General features: G+C 34.4%; 1 protein-coding gene across 10 annotated transcripts in view; it reads right to left on the minus strand.

Annotated features, from left to right (window-relative positions):
- Window positions 1-20,450, minus strand: part of LOC141453594 (receptor-type guanylate cyclase Gyc76C-like) — a 120,645-nt gene that overhangs the window by 14,895 nt on the left and 85,300 nt on the right. For 4 of the 10 annotated variants that reach the window (XM_074126980.1, XM_074126985.1, XM_074126984.1 and 1 more), the window contains 9 exons: window positions 12,388-12,461; window positions 11,837-12,024; window positions 7,125-7,322; window positions 6,633-6,698; window positions 6,277-6,523; window positions 5,259-5,405; window positions 3,726-3,925; window positions 870-1,056; window positions 47-219 (listed from right to left, as the gene is read on the minus strand). In XM_074126980.1, coding sequence (XP_073983081.1) covers window positions 47-219; window positions 870-1,056; window positions 3,726-3,925; window positions 5,259-5,405; window positions 6,277-6,523; window positions 6,633-6,698; window positions 7,125-7,322; window positions 11,837-12,001 — 1,383 coding nt within the window. In that variant the 5' untranslated portion in view covers window positions 12,002-12,024; window positions 12,388-12,461. Of the gene's footprint in view, window positions 1-46; window positions 220-869; window positions 1,057-3,725; window positions 3,926-5,258; window positions 5,406-6,276; window positions 6,524-6,632; window positions 6,699-7,124; window positions 7,349-11,836; window positions 12,025-12,387; window positions 12,462-14,175; window positions 14,829-17,442; window positions 17,462-17,506; window positions 17,696-19,407; window positions 19,470-20,450 lie in introns of those variants that run through there. The other 6 variants (XM_074126987.1, XM_074126988.1, XM_074126989.1 and 3 more) reach the window with 4 other exon arrangements.

Raw genomic sequence — 20,450 nt, forward strand, 5'->3', positions numbered from 1 at the left:
TTTTTTTTTTTTACCAAATAATAATAGAACAATTACAAATAATTACCGGATATCCTCCATGTTGGTCATTATATCCTTGCTGAAATTGTCCAATTGGCACCAGGTGATGTGAGCAGGTAAAATTGTCTTCCGTTATATTGTGTGGTTTATAGGCTAGTACTGAAAAATTGCCTTCTGAATCGCCATTTGTATCTAATTTTATTTTAAAACCAGTTACACCTGCACAATCGGTAATTAAAAATTTAGTAAAGAGAATTACAAAATATTTCTCTAATTTTCATATATGGATGTTTGTATGTTGTACATGGACAACATGAACAAAATTCATGGGAAGCTCAAACGATGTGATGTCCCTTGAGTACAAAAGGTAAAGTAAAAGTAAAGTAATGCCCATTTAGTCTGGCAGGCTTTACTTGCAACCACCAAATTAGTTTCGTGAACGGAGGCGACTAGCAAACATACTTTACTATTAATTTCTCATAACATTGCTTCAGTACGAAAAAGCAGTTTTTATAAATCCGGCCATAATAAGGTCTCAGCAAAAATTTTAGAACAAAATCAATTAAAACTGAGTCCACTTCACTGAGCCATTTTTACTCAGTCGATTTTTTTTTTTTTTTTTTTTCAGTTTTTCAGCAACAATGATCTGCTCTTACTCTCACTAAGATTCAGGAGGAAAAGGGGATTTACTTCACTTTAAGAAATTTAACATTAAATTACAAGAGATTTTAAATTAAGTAATCCTATTTTTGGGGGAAGAATCAAGAGTTCGATTTATAAGTGAATTTGCAACATGACATAAGTTGAACACGATAAAAAGACAAATTTTGTTCTGTCGAACGTAACAAAATAACTTTAAAAAAACTCACTTTTGTAGGTTTTCGTTCGAACAATAGTTTCAATAATTTTTGTACCATTCTTGACTACCTCCTTAATTACGTTTTCAGTGATATTACGAGTTTCACCATTTGAAGTATTCCCATAGATAAGTTCATGCAGCGCTCTAGCATATAGCCAAACGGAATCGTACAAATAGGCTGCATAAATTGACACAAACTGGAACAATAAACATTAACAATGAAATTGTATGCTTCGCGTAAATACTTAATTTTCAAAAATTTTAAGGAAAAACAGAAAGCTGGAGAAAAGGAAGGTTATTTTATTGGCAGTAAGGTTTACAAAATTTAAAAAAATTAAACTTGCAGAACTGACTATTTCCAGAAGTACAGGGGACTTACAACAAAAAGTTGAAGGCTGTTTTAATTTATCGAATATTTAAAAACTAGTTTTTTCCAGCGCTGATTCTATTCAGTTTCTCTTAAAAAACAATTGGGTTAAGCGACCATAGAACCATTTTTATTCATCAAGAGCCTTATCTTTTTTTAAGGCTCGCAACATCTTTGCCTAAAATTTGTCAATCCAAAATTGCGCAGCAAGAATTTACAAAGCAAAGGCGATTTTACTCCCCCTCAACTTAATAAATTTAGCTGCAAAACTAGCTGCAGCTATTGCCTATTTTAAATTTGTACACATATTTTTAAATTTTTACTTAATTTTCGTCCGATTTTCAATTTTTTAAAAAAATAATCTTAACGTTCAAAAGTAAAATAAATACTTGATGAAAAAGGTAATCAAGAAATAAGTATTTGGTGACTACGTCAACGAGTACGTTTAAATAAACAGTTCCTTCAATTAAATTAAAAGAAAAAATTTTTTTTTTGTTAAGCCCGATTAAGTTGGGAAAAGGGTTTTAAAATTAAAGTATCCAAGCCCCTGGGAGATTTAGTTAAACATTTTCTGACAAAATCATAAATATAAATACAATTTCGCTAAAAAAAATTGTAAGAAAACATAATTTGTGGGAGGGGGTAACTGGACACATTTGTAAATAATTGTGAAGAATTTTGGATGTTGTAGGACTCTTGGAGGTCCGAAATGATTTTTGAAAGAAGAATTAAAGAGAGTTTTGGCTATTTATTAAAATAACTGAAATTTGGTACTACAATTATTAAAATAGTCCGGCAGGACAGATGTATAAGGGTTGATCGTCAAAAACTGCACGAAAAAGCGTAACGTTGAAAAACACCCAACTTTGACAATTTTTTCTCTCTTTTTCTATAAAAGATAAAATTCCCAAATTTTCATTAAATTATAGGGTAAATCCTCGTTTATGTCTTTGCAGGGACTCTTAAACTATCCCCAGAGAACTCCACCTGTACAAGGTAGTGGTTATCTATGCCACAATCTCGCCTTCCAAATATATTAGCTTCAATTATTATTCAAAGAAAATTGTTCTGGTATAAAAGATATATTCAGTTGTGTAATAAATATAATTTACAATTGTTTGATAGTACTGGATTAGAGGATAGTATTTTGGAAAATTTAATTGCATCAATTTATGTAGATTTTAAAAGAATGCTGGACACCAGAATATTGAACGCCAGATTTCACGCATTGTATAAAGACCTAAAAGTAGATCTTGGTGCAAATCATTATGTCAGCGATGGTAACTCGCTAAATTTAATAAGTACTGTAATGAAATTGAGAGGGGAGTTGCTATCGCTGAACTATAGTGTCAGTAGATCTGAGAGAGGGTGTATTTGTGCGCTCTGCAACACTGGAGATTTAGAAGATACGGTCCATTTTGTGGGAACTTGTCCTGTTCTGAGAGAGTTCCGTGTCAGATGGCTAGGAAAGGTCTCCATCAGTCGGAGGGAGGTTATTAACCATCTGAATGGACAGTACGGTTGGCGGAGTATTCATAGATACACTCTTGAAGCCTGGCGTTACCGAGCATTTCTAATTGAACAATTTAATTATGATCCCTAATCTTTAATAATAAATAATCTTACTAAACACTTTTAATAAAGAAAGCATAATTTATAAATATTTCTAAATTTGTAGTACTAGAGTAATACCAAACTCCTGGCAGACGGCTAATAGTCATGCCTTAATCTGCTTTAATTCAAACTGTAAATAATGTATATACAAAAAAGTGTAAAATGAATAAAGCGTTTATTATTATTATTAGTGGTTAGGCCCATGTTACTTTATGCTTGTCCTACCTGGAGTTTGACATGTCGATCAAATATCGCCTCTCTGCAGATCATACAAAATAAATTCCTCAGGCTTGTGTGGCAACTTCCCCCCCGCTACAAGCTACACGCGTATTATAGACTTACACTCTAATACCAACATGGGACTATGTAGAACACTACATCAAGTACCTCACTACTGGTTTCTTCAGTAAGTGCGTATTAAGTCACAACCACCTATGCAGACAAATAGGGGATATAGTTTGGACACGGTGCACAGGCACAGGAGAGTTTAGGACTCCCTAAAGTAGAACTTTCCTTAGAGGCTGAGGGTTTTTCATCGTTTTTCCCCTCATTACTTTTATACTATAGAAACAATTTATGTAATTAGCTGGAGGTTATAGTATTTATACTGGAACTCCTTATGTACATATGTAATACCTTAAAATGTTAAATTCTATTCTATTCCTCGTTTATGACTAATTTTTTTCAACAACTCTTATCAAATTTGTTAAGATTTTCTTTGATGAAGAGTAATTTTCAAATTTAGAAAAAAATTCAATTGAAACTCCATCCTACTAATCAAAACCAAAGTTAAACCGCTGTTTCCAAGATTTCACAACAATGATTCAATTTTTAATTTTTTAAATAACTCTAACAAAAATAAATTGCAAGCACCAAGGCTCTTACTTTCACGTACGAGACATTTTTGAATACAGTTGGCGTAGGAAAGAAGAAAGGTTCTTTTGTGTTATACAATCTGACTCTCTCGGTGAAATTCTCGTAGTTTGTCGTCGGCGCTGTAGACACGACCACCAACAATGATCTGGCTCTCTTCTCAAATCCGGGATGGTCCAGACAGGAACTTGGTTCGTTAAATGTTTTCGGTTCTGTAGAAAATATTTTTTTTTTTTTTAAATGTAACATTCAGGTCAACAATATATATATATATTTATATATATATATATAACTTCCTTCACAATCTAAAATGAAATACTGGTTTGAAATTTTTTTACAGAAAACTGGCTTATAAGATTAACAAAAGAAAAGTTCAGTTCAGCGAAAAAATTGTAGTTCAATTTTATCAGTATTAAGAGCAGAGTTGTTTTGTAATTGTTGCTGGCATCGGAGTTCGTTAAATATGGAAAATGAACAACTCTATCGCTTATTGAGAGATAGAACAAAAATTTCCATATAATCCGGTTTATATTTGTATTTAGGAAATGTAATGGCAGATGCCCTAGCAAGAATGGATGTTGGAAAAAGAAGCAAAAAATTGAGCTACCGATTGATGTGGGTCTCAGAATATTCAAAAATGAGTACCAAGGAGAAGTACCACTTCACTATCATGAACCAAATTGCTGTTATATCTTGGTTTAGTAAGTATAAATTTGGTACAACACAAATAGTAACTTTAAAGCGATTTAGGCAAGAACATGGAAGATCAAACAGGACTAAGTTCTTATTTAAGTCTATACAGACTAAAAACTGTCTAAAATCGACTTTATTCGAGTTATCCATACTCTATGGATAAGATTCAGGAACTTCATTATAGGATTTTTTTTATTTCAGTTTTCCCCTTTGAAATTGAGAGTTAATGGGGAAGCAACAATTTTTAATAAGGGAAAGAGACATAAGAGTGGGTTCCGAGTCTAGGAGTGCCGTATAAAGATGTCCTTTTCTTAGGAACTTCTATTTTAGGCCTACTAACCGGCCACTGCAAGCTCAGAAAACACATGCATCGCATGGGGGCCTGGCAGATGATAGCCTTTGCAGGTTGCAGGAGGAGGAGGAGGGAACGGCACTGCACATGTTGGTGTCAGTGTGAGGGACATGTCCTAGCCAAGGATGTTTACTTCTAGGGAGAGTGAAAAACCAAGGCCTGAGAGAGCTTTATACAGAAGTCGCTCTCCAGAATTAGGGAGTCTGATTAAACGGACGGGTATCTGGAGAGCGAGCTCTAAAGTTGGAGGGAGCCACAACAGATCCAAAGGGGTCGCAGTGGTGTAGGCCTCGAGGCCGCCCTAATCTAATCTAGGAACTTCTACAGTTCATTATCTGAAAACGAAAGCGTTGTCTGCAGCGAAACGAAAGGGTTGTCTGCAGCGGGAGAACAATGGCCAATGTTTTAGAGTCATCCCACTGATCACAGATCTTCAATGCCTTCAAAATATGTATTAATATATAACAAAAAAGAAAAAAAAAAAAAATGAATCAACTCACTCCAGAGATATTTTGTAGCTTCTCTCGGCGTGTACGTCATCATATCTACATGTATTACTATATATTCCCCTTTCTCGAACAGCTGCAAAGCCTGCATTGTTGTCATCATATCGATTAATGAAACTGGTGTTCCCAAAAATACATAAACTAAGACAATAACAGAAAAAAAAAAAAAAACAATATTAAGTATATTCAACTCTAACACAAAGAAAATAGAAACTTTTACAATAATATTTAAACTTTTCTTAAATATTATATCAATATCATAAACTTCTTTCATATTGTTGAGGGCCAAAATCTAATGTGAACACTCACGAATTTTTCTATAATAATAATATTAAAAATTTGAAAATCTGTGTGTACACGAAATGTAATGAATGCACACAATATAAAAATGAACAATCGAAAAAATGTCAAGTCAAGACGAAAAAATGAACAATCGATTAGGTAAAGATGAATTTCCGGAAGGAGCAAATTTTCTTCAAACTTGACTTTAGCAACAAATGTAACTACACCTTAACAACGCACTAGAGATATAGCTATAGATTTCAGAATAAAAATTCTAAGCACTCCTTTTCTTAAGAGGTACTCATGATCGAATTTTCCGAAGAAAATAATACAAATACAAGTTGTTGATTTTCTTATAGATAACTAGTATACCAGGTTTAAAGAAAAGCGCTTAGACGTTTTCAAGAAAATCAACCATAACTGAAAATTTGATTTGGTAAAGTAATCTTCTTCGGGTGATCGACTTTGACCAACAATTTATCGTGGCGTCCTCTCTATTAGCAGCTAAGCAACATTCCAAAATTTAAACTTTCTGCAACGTTTTCGGTTTTTTAGTTATGGTGGATGCTTACATAATTGAAACCACTTTTTCCGACTCAGAGAGAGGGGGGCCTCAAAAGGCGATAATGTTCGGTGAAAATTCAATATAAAAAAAAATCAGCACGATTACCACACTTCCTGTTTACTACAGGTAGAGTGTAAGAAAATGAAAAAACAAAAAAATCCTTACTACGTGTCCCATTTTTGGTCTCCTGTAAAAGCTGATACCAAATACCAGTCTGACAGCAAGGTAACTGTAGCTCACAACATTTATGTCGATCCATTATGATTTTCTTGTGGTTAACTGTCATATTGTTTACTTTTTTTTTGGCTTCCTCTTCCAGACTTCTAGCCACTGGTCGCCAGGTTTCCTCTGATATTATTGAAAATTTGGACCATTGATAATGGCGTAAAAGTGAAATTACGGATTTTGTAACCTTTAAACAAAGTAAATATGTAATATATATACGTATATATATATATATTTAAACTTCTAATTATTTTAAATGGATACTTAAAAAATTTTTAAAAAAACTTTAAGCTTACTTGAGTATTAGGAGGTTCTGTCCGAGCAAACGTAGGAACTTCTGAAGCCCTGTAGTCAGAACATTTCTGAAAAGGGAGAAATTAAAACCTTCTTTATACAATTACTGAACCTCTAAATATACATTCTTCAGCTAAATATTCATTTTTTTGTACTTTGTTTGTGTAAACGAATTAGCCAATATATTTATCTAACGTTTAGCTTTTAGAGCCTTTATAAACTTCCTTTTTTAAAAAACGGAATAGACAGTTTTTTGTTTTGTTTAGAAGCAGTTTATGCATAAATCCCCTTTTCCCAGTTTGTTTTTGAACTAAACCCAGTTTCCTAGACTAGTTTCTTCAAAAAGAATTTCAGAAAAACCAAAACGTTTCATCAGTTTGAAATCAACTAGTTCATCAAACACCATGAACTGATAATATTAGACAATTGAAGTTTCAACAATTATAACCAACAATATTAATGAATAACAGATATATATATATAAATAAACTTACATAACTAATCATTGGAATGTTGCGCGCCTGGGCAACTATAGCTTCAACATGGCAAGATCCTTCAGGTCCAAAAAAAGCAGCAATTTCTTCGCACATCATGTCAGTAATCGCCCGTGTGGTAGCCACAGTCTCGCCTCTGGTATCATTCCATCGCAGTACCAGGGTCACATTGGGCAACACCGTTGGATCATTATTTACCTTTGATAACAGATGTTCTCATTTAGCTGCAAGTACAGACAGTTCGATGTACATAAATATAACTTGAGTTGTGCTCATTTTTTGTTTTTGTTTTTTTTGTTTCACTTCTATTGATATTCAAGAAAGTATGTATTAAATTTATAAATTAACTATTTTCATAGAGTTGGGTAATTTTGTAAGCGCGTTGGATAGAACAATTATCGAGCGTCCGGTTGAAGGAAAACAATTATATTAACTAACTGAAATCACATTGGAATTTGACTTTATATTTAATCCTTATTAAATATGACTTTGAAATAAGTAAAGAACGAATTTCTTGGTGTTTTCTTCTAAACAACAGTAAACACTTCCACGACAGAACATAACTATAACCACAACTGAAGCAGTTACCTCTTCTAAACATGATAACCTTAGATACATGTTGCAACTAATTTCCCTCCAATCTGCAATTTCACAATGCGTGCGCACATTGAAGGAGATAAACAAATACCCAATTAAAGTATTTTGTAAAATTTTGATTTTTTTTATCCAACGATTTATAAATAGTTTCTCGATTAGGTAAGATTTGAGACTACTTGCTAAATGATCCTAGAGCTGAGCTCCCATCTGTTATTTATATTTCGAGAAATTTACTTAAAAATTTTGTTACATAATTAATATTTCTTTTTAATGTGAACTTAATCAATCCTAGCCACAAACAAGTAACGTAAAACTTTTCCTCTGATTGCTGCACATTAATTGTTTAATTTTCTTTAAAGCAGGAAAATTACTGTCTAATCTGTCGTTCCCTTTTATTCTGGCTAGTTTCAGCTTCACAATATGTCCATCCAGGATCGTTTAGAACGATCAACTTACGGCCTGTTGCACAATTAAAGGTAACGCATTGATTCCCAGAGGAAATTTAAAAAAAAAAAAAAAATAGTATTTTTAGAGTTAGAAGAAGAGAATTCAGGACAACCTTTAGATATGGTTTTCATCCTTCATTGTGAGATGCTTTCTGTAGGGTAAGTACTTGAGAAAATTTAGGAAACTGAAAGATAGGTTTCTTGTTTTCTGGAATAGAAAGATCAACTGCTTTGGATGAGGAGGAGACCGCCTTCAGTTATGGAGAAAACCAGGAATAAGGTCAAAATCCAGGTTTTATTTCAAACAAGAAGGTTGGAATATGTTCCGATATACGAGGTCAAAACTGCAGGAAACCCTTACTAGATGAAAATAAACTACATTATCCAACATTTGGCTCTACTAACCATAACACTACAAATAAAAGTAATAAACCTATCTGTTTGGTAGCTAATGTGCCAATTTTAGATCTGTCAAGAGAAAATTCCCAGATGAAAACATTTTCCACTCCTAATGCATTTACATATTCTTTAAACGAGACGAATACATTATGTAGAATGTACATAAATAAATTGCAGGCCATCTGATGCACTACAATTATAATCTGTCATTACTGATACTGATAATTAATTCTCTAAGTAAAATGACGGAATCAAAAGTTTGTAAAGAGTAAGTCTTTACCACACAGCGGGTTTCTTTCAGGTTGAACTTGCAGTAGGGAAAGGAGATGGTACTACATCTGCTTGGCCTGATTCTCAACCGATTTCGAAAAAGAGCTGTAATTATATATTTTTATAAAAGTTTCCTCGGCTTTTTTCCAGGCATAAAAAATGGCCTTAACTCAGGAAGCGGTTAGAGAAACCAAGCAAATCTTAATTACACAAATCAATAATTAATAAATTTTCCATAAATTAACAATGATGTCATTTTACTGATTACCATAAAAATTTGAGAGCTTCAAATGAAATAAATGTCATAATCGAAACAACTTCAACTCTATTTATTTATTTATTTTAATAAGATGTTAAATCTCTTGAAATATTCATCAATTAATGCTCTTCATATTCGTATGCCCTGTTCACATTTATTTTAAGAGATGACTATGTCAAGAGTATCTTTATTATATCGGTAAACGTGATGAAAACATGAGCGTTGAATATATACTATACAGGTGAAAAATTAGAATTATAATTTAAGGCACGTCCAAAACTGAGTTCATTAACAGCAGGACGCCTTTTTTCATTGAGTGACTGATGGCGTTCAAACAATGTTCTCTCGTTACAGACCCATCACATCATAGTTCCCTCAGAGAGAAAACTAAGACAGTTTGATTCGAAACAGGGATCTAAGGATCTCGCAAATATCCTATCTTGGGTAATAGTCAGATGTTTGGTGTAGCCAACTGGTAAAATAGTTGGTCCAGAATGTATAATTATAGCCAAACGACTACTTATCAAAAAATACGTAAAAAATGATCAGTAGATTTGCTTAACTTCTTTTCTTTTTAAAAGAGAATTTGGAAGAAATTAAGTCTTAACTGCCCTTAAATTCAATTAATGGTTTTGGTTTTTTCGACCGTTGTTGATGGATGGAAAGTTTTGGGAAATATCGAGGTGCGGTCATCAATAAATACAACTTTTCTGCTTTATACCAACGTTTCGGTAATTTTTACTACCTTCTTCAGGGTATTATAAAAAAGTTTCGTGAAGTTTAATGTAGAGCTATATCATTATAACTGTTAAACAACAGTAATATCCCTGAAGAAGGTAGTAAAAATTACCGAAACGTTGGTATAAAGCAAAAAAGTTGTTTTTATTGATGACCGCACATCGATATTCCTTAAATTCAATGTTTTTACCTGGTTTTTAGATATAAAGATCCTGTTACTTGAATCTAAAAATTAGATTTGGAGAATATTGACGAATATTCGAACATATTTGACGCTCATTGCTAAAAAATGTGTGAAACAAAAATAGTTGAAGATATTTCAAATTTTTTAAAAAAATTTGGCCATTTTTTAATTTAAAGCACCCAAATATTATCATCTTTTGTAAAATTTAATTTTCCGTAGATTATTACAGCACCATCTAGGGTTTACGGTACCTTTTTATGATAATACAAAGTAAGGAAACTTAAAAAAAAAATGAACACTTTCTCGAAACCGATATAGGGCGACCATGGTTCTACGAGGGTCGTTTGAAAAGTCCGTGCAAAAATAAAAACTACTTAATTTTTTGGGGTAAACATTTTTTATTTTTCAACATAGTCTCCTTTTAGGCTTATACACTTCGTCCAACGCTGCTCTAGTTTGTTGATCCCTTCCGAATAATAGGATTTGTCCAAGTCTGAAAAATAGCCATTCGTTTCTGCAATCACCTCCTCGTTTGAATAAAATCTTTTTCTCGCCAGCCATTTCTTCATATTGGGGAACAAATAGTAGTCCGAGGGAGCCAAGTCTGGAGAATAGGGGGGATGTGAAACGAGTTGGAACCCTATTTCCATTAATTTTGCGACCACAACTGCTGAGGTGTGAGCTGGTGCGTTGTCGTGATGGAAAAGGACTTTTTTTGTGGGCCAATCGTGGGCGTTTTTCTTGCAGCTCGGTTTTCAAAACGGTCCAATAACGATGAATAATATGCACCTGTAATAGTTTTACCCTTTTCCAGATAGTCGATGAGGATTATTCCTTGCGAATCCCAAAAGGCAGTCGCCATAATCTTTCCGGCCGAAGGAACGGTCTTCGCCTTTTTTGGCGCAGATTCCCCCTTGGTAACCCATTGTTTAGATTGTTCTTTGGTCTCAGGAGTGCAGTGATGTATCCATGTTTCATCCGCAGTGACGAAACGACGCTTAAAGTCCTGCGGATTCTTCTGGAACAGCTGCAAACCGTCCTTGCAACATTTCACACGATTTCGTTTTTGGTCAAGCGTGAGCAATCGCGGCACCCATCTTGCGGATAACTTTGTCACGTCCAAATGTTGATGCAAAATATTATGTACCCGTTCATTCGAGATGCCCACAGCACTAGCAATCTCACGCACCTTCACTCTTCTGTCATCCATCACCATATCATGGATTTTATCAATGATTTCTGGAGTAGTAACCTCAACAGGGCGTCCAGAACGTTCAGCGTCACTTGTGCCCATATGGCCACTCCGAAAATTTTGAAACCACTTATAAACTGTTCTAATCGAAGGTGCAGAGTCACCATAATGTTTATCAAGCTTCTCTTTAGTCTCCTGAGGCGTTTTGCCTTTCATAAAGTAGTGTTTAATCAACACACGAAATTCTTTTTCGTCCATTTTTTGAAAATCACTCGACTTCCTCGATTCAAACGAATGCCAAACACAAAGAAATAGACCGATCTGGCTGAAACTTGGTGTGTGTTCTTCCAAGAGATGCTACTAACTAAACATAACCTCGATACGCGCCAGTGGTGCTATCTCTCTGACTTTGCACGGACTTTTCAAACGACCCTCGTACATGATGGATGTAACCAAGCAGTTGTGGAAACCATATATCCTTTCGTAAGGCCAGTCCAGCCAGATTATTTTAAATTCCTATATTTTCTTTTAATAACTGGTTACTGATTACTTTACATCGAACTATATGTCTTCATTTATTTTGAGTAAATACAAAAAAAAAATAATGATAATAAACAAAATAATTACATCTTCAATTGCCATGGAAATGGCTCCTGAGACGGCCAATCCTTGTCGATCCTTCAAGGTACCCTTGACAGCGGTTAGGTAGCCTACGGTCAGTTTCATGTTCAGCTGTGCCCAGGTTGGCGCAAGTGTGAGCAGAGCCAGGAGCGCCCGAACAACCCGCACCATCCCCTCCCTTACCGCGCCCTCACCTGTGAAACAAAATTTAAACAATTTAATCCACTTAAAAAAAAAGGAATTAAATTTGGGTGAACGTTTCCACCATGTTGAGGAAAAATAACAGCTGGCATCAATGTTGTACTTTTTTTTTATTATTCTATTGAAGGAAGAGTGACGTCAACTACCCCAGAACCTTGTTAAGTCACGTCAGTGCACAGTGAAGACAACCAATACAGCTGTTTCAAATTATTGATAAGGGGCCAACTTATGAGATTACTAAAAGAATCGTTAAACTAAGCGTTGTTTTTCTTTTTCTTTAATAATTCCTTGTTGCAATATGGGTCCCTTAAAATTAAAATAAATAAGTAAATAATACAAAAAAAAAACTGAATTACCTGTGCACTAATAAATAGCATGCGGGGCATCCCATACTGTATGGGAGACCACGGCGTCTTATCATAGCACTATTCTGAAACAGACAAAGGAAAAATATTATGAATTAGATTTGATCTGGTTGAACAATTTATTGACCTAGAAATTGTTTTGCATTAAATAAATTGCCTGCAAGCAAAAACTAAACAAGTGGGGGAGATATCAATGACAAAATTCCTTTATTGGTTCAAATAAGTGTCCCAGCCAGCAATTTAACACAACACCCAATAAACAATTTACATGCTATATTTGTTACAAGGACCGGTTTATCTTCATTTACAAGCAAGAAACCCTCACAGGACTAGTAGATTGTCTTGTAACAATGCCAGAGTGACCATCCAATATTCCTAAGCCCCAAAAAAACTTAATAGAAACTTAGAGCAAAGCATGAGTGTCATCAGGAGGCACAGTCTGGAACAGCTGTTCTCCTCCTAGAGTCCTGGATAAATTAATAATGAAAAAGGAAAATGAATAAATTACGAAAAAAGATAATAACAGGAGCTAAAACTTAAAATATGTTCTTCCACTGCTTAAAATTGAAGAATTTACGCTTCTTCACAATCTATTTCCTGTTCATTTGAAGAATATATGAAAAATCATAAATATATATATTCGAGTATATAGACGCACAATCGCCAAAGACAATTTCTTTTGTATTCATAATGAGATTTTGTTTAAGGTTGACCCCCCACAACCTAGAACCGGTTATCTGTGGCAGAGTTATCTATTTATAAACCTGTTCCTCCAACGATCCGTCCGACTTCCATATGGGAATTCGACGGCGTTGACAGCTAACAACTTACTCAACATTTTTGTCTCCCACTTATTAAAATATTAAGTGACTCAAAAAATTTTTCACATGAAAGTTATTATATTTTTGTGATATGCTTTAAGAGGAGGGGAAAAAAATTAGGAATTTTCACGAAGTGTTTGGAAGCATTTTCTGCTCAACATTTTGTATTTCCGGTTAAATACTTGAACTACTTCAGCACTAATAGTATGCTGGGCACCCACACTGAATGGGAGTCTTCCATTCATGGCACTATTCTTGAAAAAAAAACAAACTCCAAATCTAAAATCTAAGAGATAGTTAAAAACAAAACAAACTCTGTCTAGCATTATCAGTTTATAACTCTGTATTTTACAATGAAATGAACCAAAACTGAATTATAAAACAATTCTGGGAGAATTATTCAAAGAAAAGTTATAGATTTGCATGTATCCCATTTTTACATGGGCGAAGTCTACAATTTATAACCTCATTAACTGTCTACATTTTATAACCTTATCATACATGCATAAAATGTAAATACGAAATTTCGAAAAAAAAAGAAGTGATAAAGCTATTTACTTTTTCTCATTATTAATCTTCATTAATGTTACTTAATAGTTAAAATCGTACAATCAACAGAAACAGCAATTTAGTGGGATTCTCCCAGAAGTGCTCTTAATAGAATTTTACTGGGACAATTTTTTTTTCAAATATTTATAGACAATAAAAATACCTTGTTTAAAGAAACTAGTTAGAGCAGTTGTCGATGAAATAACAAATAATAATATTTAGAGGTAAATTTTGGTTTCATTTGAAACAGTGAAATCTTTTAACTTCAAATATCTGGAAAACTACTCGATAGATTTTGTTTATATTTCACCAAAATATGTAGGACATCTTTTGTCTATAATTGTATAAAATTTAATAAATATCTGTCGAGTAGGAAACGAGATATGTATAATGTAATGTTTCAACTTACAGCGCTATTATTCGTTTTAAAATTATTTTGTAAACACACACATTTAAATTCTCAAAAATCTCTAGTGAAAACATTTTTGCCAGTGAAAACCTTATTTTAAAATAGAAGGAAAAAGTAAAAAATTAAATCTAAGATAAATATATGGCAGTTCTAAATTTGGTCTCTTTTTTACACTATAAAAGGTTTGACTAAAAAGAAATTGGTTATTACAATGTAGAAAGGCGGCCGATTGGAGAGCACTCTACTGTCTCGCTCACTCAACTGAGATGCCTGGTGAAGTCTACAATTTATAACCTCATTAACTGTCTACATTTATAACCTTATCAAGCTATCGACTTTGATAGTATCTACAGTTTAGATTAGATTATTGTAAGGCATTAACTATGTGTCAGTTTCTCTTGTTCCAGCTAAATGAAGAAATTTAAAATGGCTTAGAATAGGGGCGGCTGGGCGGGGTGGTGGTGAGCGAGGGGGTCACACATTCACACCTGCAGCTAAATATAGAATTTGAAAGAAGAAGGTTGTTGGCCAAGGACAACCTGCTTGCTACAACGGCTATAAATTCTATTTTTAGCTCAACTTTAAAATGTTTGCGACTGCTTCATTTTTTTAAAAACAATAACAAGACTATACGACCGGATTGTTTCAAAGGAAAACAAAAAAATACTGAAAACAATAGCAGCAATTTATATGAAAGTGTATTTTTTTTTGTTAACTAACCATTTTTTTTTTAAATAATAACTTCTAATCTAATATATTTCTTTCTATTGTACTAAGAATTATGATATAATGTATTTGCAGAACTTATTTTTTTGGAACAGGCGCACCCAAGAAGGGTCTCTCCTAAAATTGTATTGTTTAAAATTTTATTTATGAATAAAATGCTACAAAAAAAAAAATGTAATTGCAACGTAGATACACATTATTTGGAAAACTCCTGCTCTAAGACAAGTTTAACACTTCTACGTTTCGTTTTGCCGAAAACATGATACTACACATGTAGTAGGGCAACGAATTGTCGTGAAATTTCATATGAAACTTGGTAAAACCTCTACTGAAACTTATCTTTTATTAAAAGAAGTTGAATGGCGTTGAATGTTAATCACGTGCGCGAGTTTCTGGAGTGGTTCAAGCGTTTCCAAGATGGCCGAGAATACGTTGGGGAGATGATGACCGCCCGGGTCGCCCTTCCACGTCCAAAACGGATGCAAAATATCGATTATAATTAATCAACATTCACTACCGTGAGATACTTGCTCAACTCCGGTGAAAGAGTAAGGAAAAAAAACGACCCGATTTTTGTGGAAGAGAACAAGTCACGGGGTTCTCCATCAAGACAACCGGCGCAGGCTCACACTGCATTGTCTCTGTCAAGACGTTTCTAGCCAAGTACAACATCCCAGTTTCTAGGCCATCCGCCTTATTCGTCTGACCTGGTCCCATGTGACTTTTATCTGTTCCCCACCAAAGTCAAATCTGCAATAAAAGGAACAGGATTTCAGTTCGTTGATGGTTGTGAAAGAAAAACGCGTCATGCAGGAGCTCAGACAGAAAAAGACTTCCAGCACTGTTTCTGAACAATGGTAAATTCGTAAATGGAGCGTTGTAGGGATAGGGGAGGGGTGTATATTGAAGGTGATAATAATTAAATATGTATAAATTTAAAATAAAATGTTTTATAGCAATAGTCTCGTTATTTAATAGCCACACCTCGTATTTCTCTATAAGATACATTATTTCATTTTTAATTTAAGACTCGTTAATAATCCATAGCCCCCGAAATGTTTTTCAGTGCACTACCGGCATCTGCACAGTGTTCTCTCGTTATGGACAACACTATCCATCATTACCAGACAGTGAATGAGCTGTAAGAAGTTCCTAGACAAACAAAAAAAAAATATTTAAGGGCTCGCAGCTGGCTTCGTATCTGGAATTATCACCATTTTAAACAGAATTCTTTAATCTAAAAATTGGCTAGCAGGGATCCCGTGAGGACTGACTGGACAATCAACTCCACCATGAGATTTATTAGGGCACTCACAAGATAGAATACTGTTATAAGTAGATAGATTAGATTAAACTAGGGCGACCTCAAGGCCTACGCCACTGCGATCCCTTTGGATCTATTGTGGCTCCCCACACTCTAAAGCTCACCCTCCAGACCTGTCCTTTTAATCGAGACTCTTGATGCTGGAGAGCGGCTCCTGGGTAAAGCTTCTCAGGCTTTGGTTTTTCCTCCCCGAGAAGTAACATCCGCTTAGCCAGACAAGCCCCTCCACACTGACACAACGCCGTGCAGTGTCCGTTTCCTCCTTCTCTTCCTGACAGAACCTGCAAAGGCTATCTTCTGCCAGGTGCCCATGCGATGCATGTGTTTCCTGAGCCTGCAGTATTTATAAGTAAATGTGTATACAATTTTTTTTATTTTCTTGTAAAGTAAATGGAGAAACTTGTGATGGTAAGATTGGCTACACTGCGACAACAATAATAATCGTCATGGTGACTTCCTTTTCAAGCTTAGCGAAGGGCGAAGTTTAGCAATACGTCAGACGTGTCATAAACTAGGTGGACATAGAACATAAATAGCTTGTATCACTTCTTGATTGAAATCGTTTTAGAAGCAACTAAGTAAGAATTTCTAAGTTAGTAAAATAGACGATTCCAAAACCAGCAAACAAAGATCAAAGATAAAACTTCTTCAGTAGAAAAAAAAAATCCACATTAAGTAAAGATTAACTATCTTAAAAGAGCTACCGATAAATAATAATACCAGTTTGTTAGTATACAATGTTATTTCTTTCTTTACATCTGGAAGGCTACTATAATTCATTGAAATATTATAAACTAGAATTATGCAAAAGAAACGCTGAAAGAACACAAAAATAGAATAAGAATTATAAATAAAATCGAGAAAAAAATAAAAATAAATCTAAAACACACATGCGAGGAAGAAGCAAACAGAACGTGATCGGTAAATACTAATTTGTATTCTAAAATCTTGAAATTTTATATACACATCATGGGGGCCTGTGTAAAGACACACACAAAAAAAACACAAAAAATCTCCGCCTTCACAATAAAACAACTGAAAAATGTTCTTTTCATGGATATATTATTCATGCGCGCTTTTGAGAAGTGACAGCAGATGGAGATGTGGTCGATTTGTCTCGTCTTTTTTTTCACTTCTCATTACAGATAAATATATATATAGACGCGCATCTTTTTTTGGTTGAAAAATTATTTAATTTTTATTTACACATCTCTTACCCAACTAAGTACAAGAAGGCATTGCTTTCGAGCACTTTTTCTATTTAGAATTTTCTAAAATAACCATTTTTTGAAGTCCGCTGAGTTCAAAAATGTGTTGTTTTTTTTTTAACCAATCGATTCCCTCTCTCTTCGAGTTACAGTAGATTCCAATTTGACATGATGCTAACGACAGCCAGCAGAGGATCTCACAATAAGATATTGCTCAAAATCTGTCAATCAGATTCATTTTACTGAGTCATTTTTCAGTTTTCTGAAAAAAAAAAAGATTTTCTTTAAAACAGTTTTTTACCATTCCCTGTAAACTTACTGAGCTCAGATTAACCAGTTAAGGGTGAAATTTAGTTTTTAAAAAAAACTTCACAGTGTGCGGAATTAAAATCAGACAATGACGTGAACATACACGTGTCGAACGCAGGGGACAAAACGACTAAAAAGTTTACAACGTCATAATAGTCACTGCAAGCGACTTTTTCTGCAATCTCTCTCTGGGGGCTTACAGATTACTGAGGAGCATTCTGTGCTCATTCAAAAATCTTGCACCACTAAATGCGGAGAAATTGCTCATTTCTTGATCGATAACTTTTATTTGAATCGATTTTTTTTTTTTCAGGAAAATTCGATTCAAGAGGAGAGAGAAGTGATGATAAGGCGTTATTATAAAGTGCCATTACTGTTTATTGTACTGCTTTGTCACCTGTATATTATTTAACAAGTTAAGCGCGTGATTGACGTGTATACACGGTCAAACCAAATCTCTATTACGGGTGCGTTCGACGTGTATACTCGTTGTGAAAAATATAAAATTGCCATTAACTATAAAAAAAACTCGAAATTTTAATAAAATACAATAAGGAATATTATTTGGTGGGTATATTATTTAACCAGTTAAGCGCGTGATTGACGTGTATACACGGTCAAACCAAATCTCTATTACGGGTGCGTTCGACGTGTATACTCGTTGTGAAAAATATAAAATTGCCATTAACTATAAAAAAAACTCGAAATTTTAATAAAATACAGTAAGGAATATTATTTGGTGGGATGTTTCATTTATCTTACCCAATAGAACTTCGGTGGGAATCAGCCAAATGATAAGTGGTTGGTACATGTTTGGTCTCCGCATTAGAGATTGGGGAATTACCTCACACAAATAGAAGCTCTCAACCCTTGTGCAATGCCCGTTTTTACCTTTTAGATAGAGATTCAGACCTACAGTACGAGCATGATTTCATTTTGCACAGAATTCAAAGCTCTTTTCTACCTTGTAAATGCTCTTTAGCGTCTCTAGTTAACTGGAGCAATGCATACGTTGGAAGTGGTGCAAGTTTTTTTGAATGAGCACAGAATGCTCTGGTAATCTGTAAGCCCCACCCAGAGAGATTGCAGGAAAAAGTCGCTCGCAAGTGACTATTACGATTATTGTAAACTTTTCGTTGTTTTGCCCTGCCTGCGTTCGACGTGTATTGTCATTGTCTGATTTTAATTCCGCACACTGTGAGGGGTGTTTTTTTTTTTTTTAACTAAATTCCACGCTTAACTGGTTCAATAGGAATTAGTATCTCGAGAGTGGATTTATATGAGGTAAACCCACGAAAAATGAGTTCTCCGAAGGTTTAACTTTTTGAGACATTCAGTTCACATTAGCTAACCAAGACATCTTCTTTTCCTTTTTTAACTCTTAGAGCATCTGAAAACTGTCCTTGATCCCGCCCGGATTAAAATCTAAATTTCGTAATACTTTCTCAACATTTTTACAGGCTGAGAGAAAGTAAAATATAAAAATATGAGAATGCGGAGAAATTGTTCTATTATTAGATGACATCAGGAAACGGTGAAGAGTTGTTTTCTCATTTGGAGCATTTTATTGCTTATCTGGCTCCAAAATGGCGCCAACTGTTATCTAATTTATTAATGTGGCTTTCTGTGCTGGCACATAGAGACAACCCAACGTCTTTTATTTACCTTCTTCTTTTCTCTGTCCCCCCTCTCACTCTTCTTTGTGTTGTTCAAGCATTAGTGAATGTCTAAAAACAAAGAATGCAATTTAGAGATAAGGTATTTTTAAACCTTAAAAACTTCTCTCACTCTTTTTAATTTAGAACAAAAAGAAATATTTAAGAAATTGTAAAGATAGATTTATATATGGACATGCTGACAATGCTAGTAAAATTTTTATGTTCACTGAATAATCTCTGTAGAAAAGCATTAGAATACTAGGGCAGGTTAGGCGCCTCGGTAGCCGAGCGGTTAAGAGACGAGACCTGCAAAGCTAATGTGTATTGTGGTACTGGGTTCGATCCCCGGTCTAGGCATTGGATTTTATTTTAATGGATAATAAAAGAAATTTAAAGTTAAGTGTGTGTTTGCTTGATCACCTTCCGTCTACGACTCCTAATCAGGTGGTTGGACGTAAAACCGGTCTGAAAAAAAAGTCATTACTTTACTTTACTTGCAGATTAGAAGTGGCTCACTCTACCACAAATTGGCATTTTCATTGGAAGGGGTTAAGGCCACCCTCTAATCGTCTAGTAGTAGTTGTATCCTCTTCATAATAAGGATTGAAAATTTTGCCTAAATTCTGAGTTTGAAGTAAAATTTTTGATTGATTATTTGATTATTATCCCCTAAAGCGCTCTATCGGCAGCACTGAGTCCTGTAATCTAGCATGAAACATATGTCCCGGTAATAATGACGTATCGCATATTTATATGTGAAAAAAGAAAATCATAATAATATTCAGTAAGTATATTACATGAGTTATATATACATACATAAAAAAAAAACGTCAACCGAGATAAGTGATAAAACATGTCAGTATGTAGAGATGAGTAGAGAGCCGCAAGTGAGATAAGAACAATCACTGATAACAGCACACTTGGGCAAACAATGCTGAAAATACATCTAGATTTGCGGTACATTTAGAAAATTTGGTGTCCGTCTTAAATAAAATAACTTCAACATGGCCAGAGAGCTCGATGGCTAACCAAAGCCATAAATGGCGTATC

Source organism: Rhodnius prolixus, unplaced genomic scaffold, assembly GCF_049639745.1.
Source record: "Rhodnius prolixus isolate KJV_2025 unplaced genomic scaffold, Rpr scaffold_3, whole genome shotgun sequence".
Taxonomy (NCBI): domain Eukaryota; kingdom Metazoa; phylum Arthropoda; class Insecta; order Hemiptera; family Reduviidae; genus Rhodnius; species Rhodnius prolixus.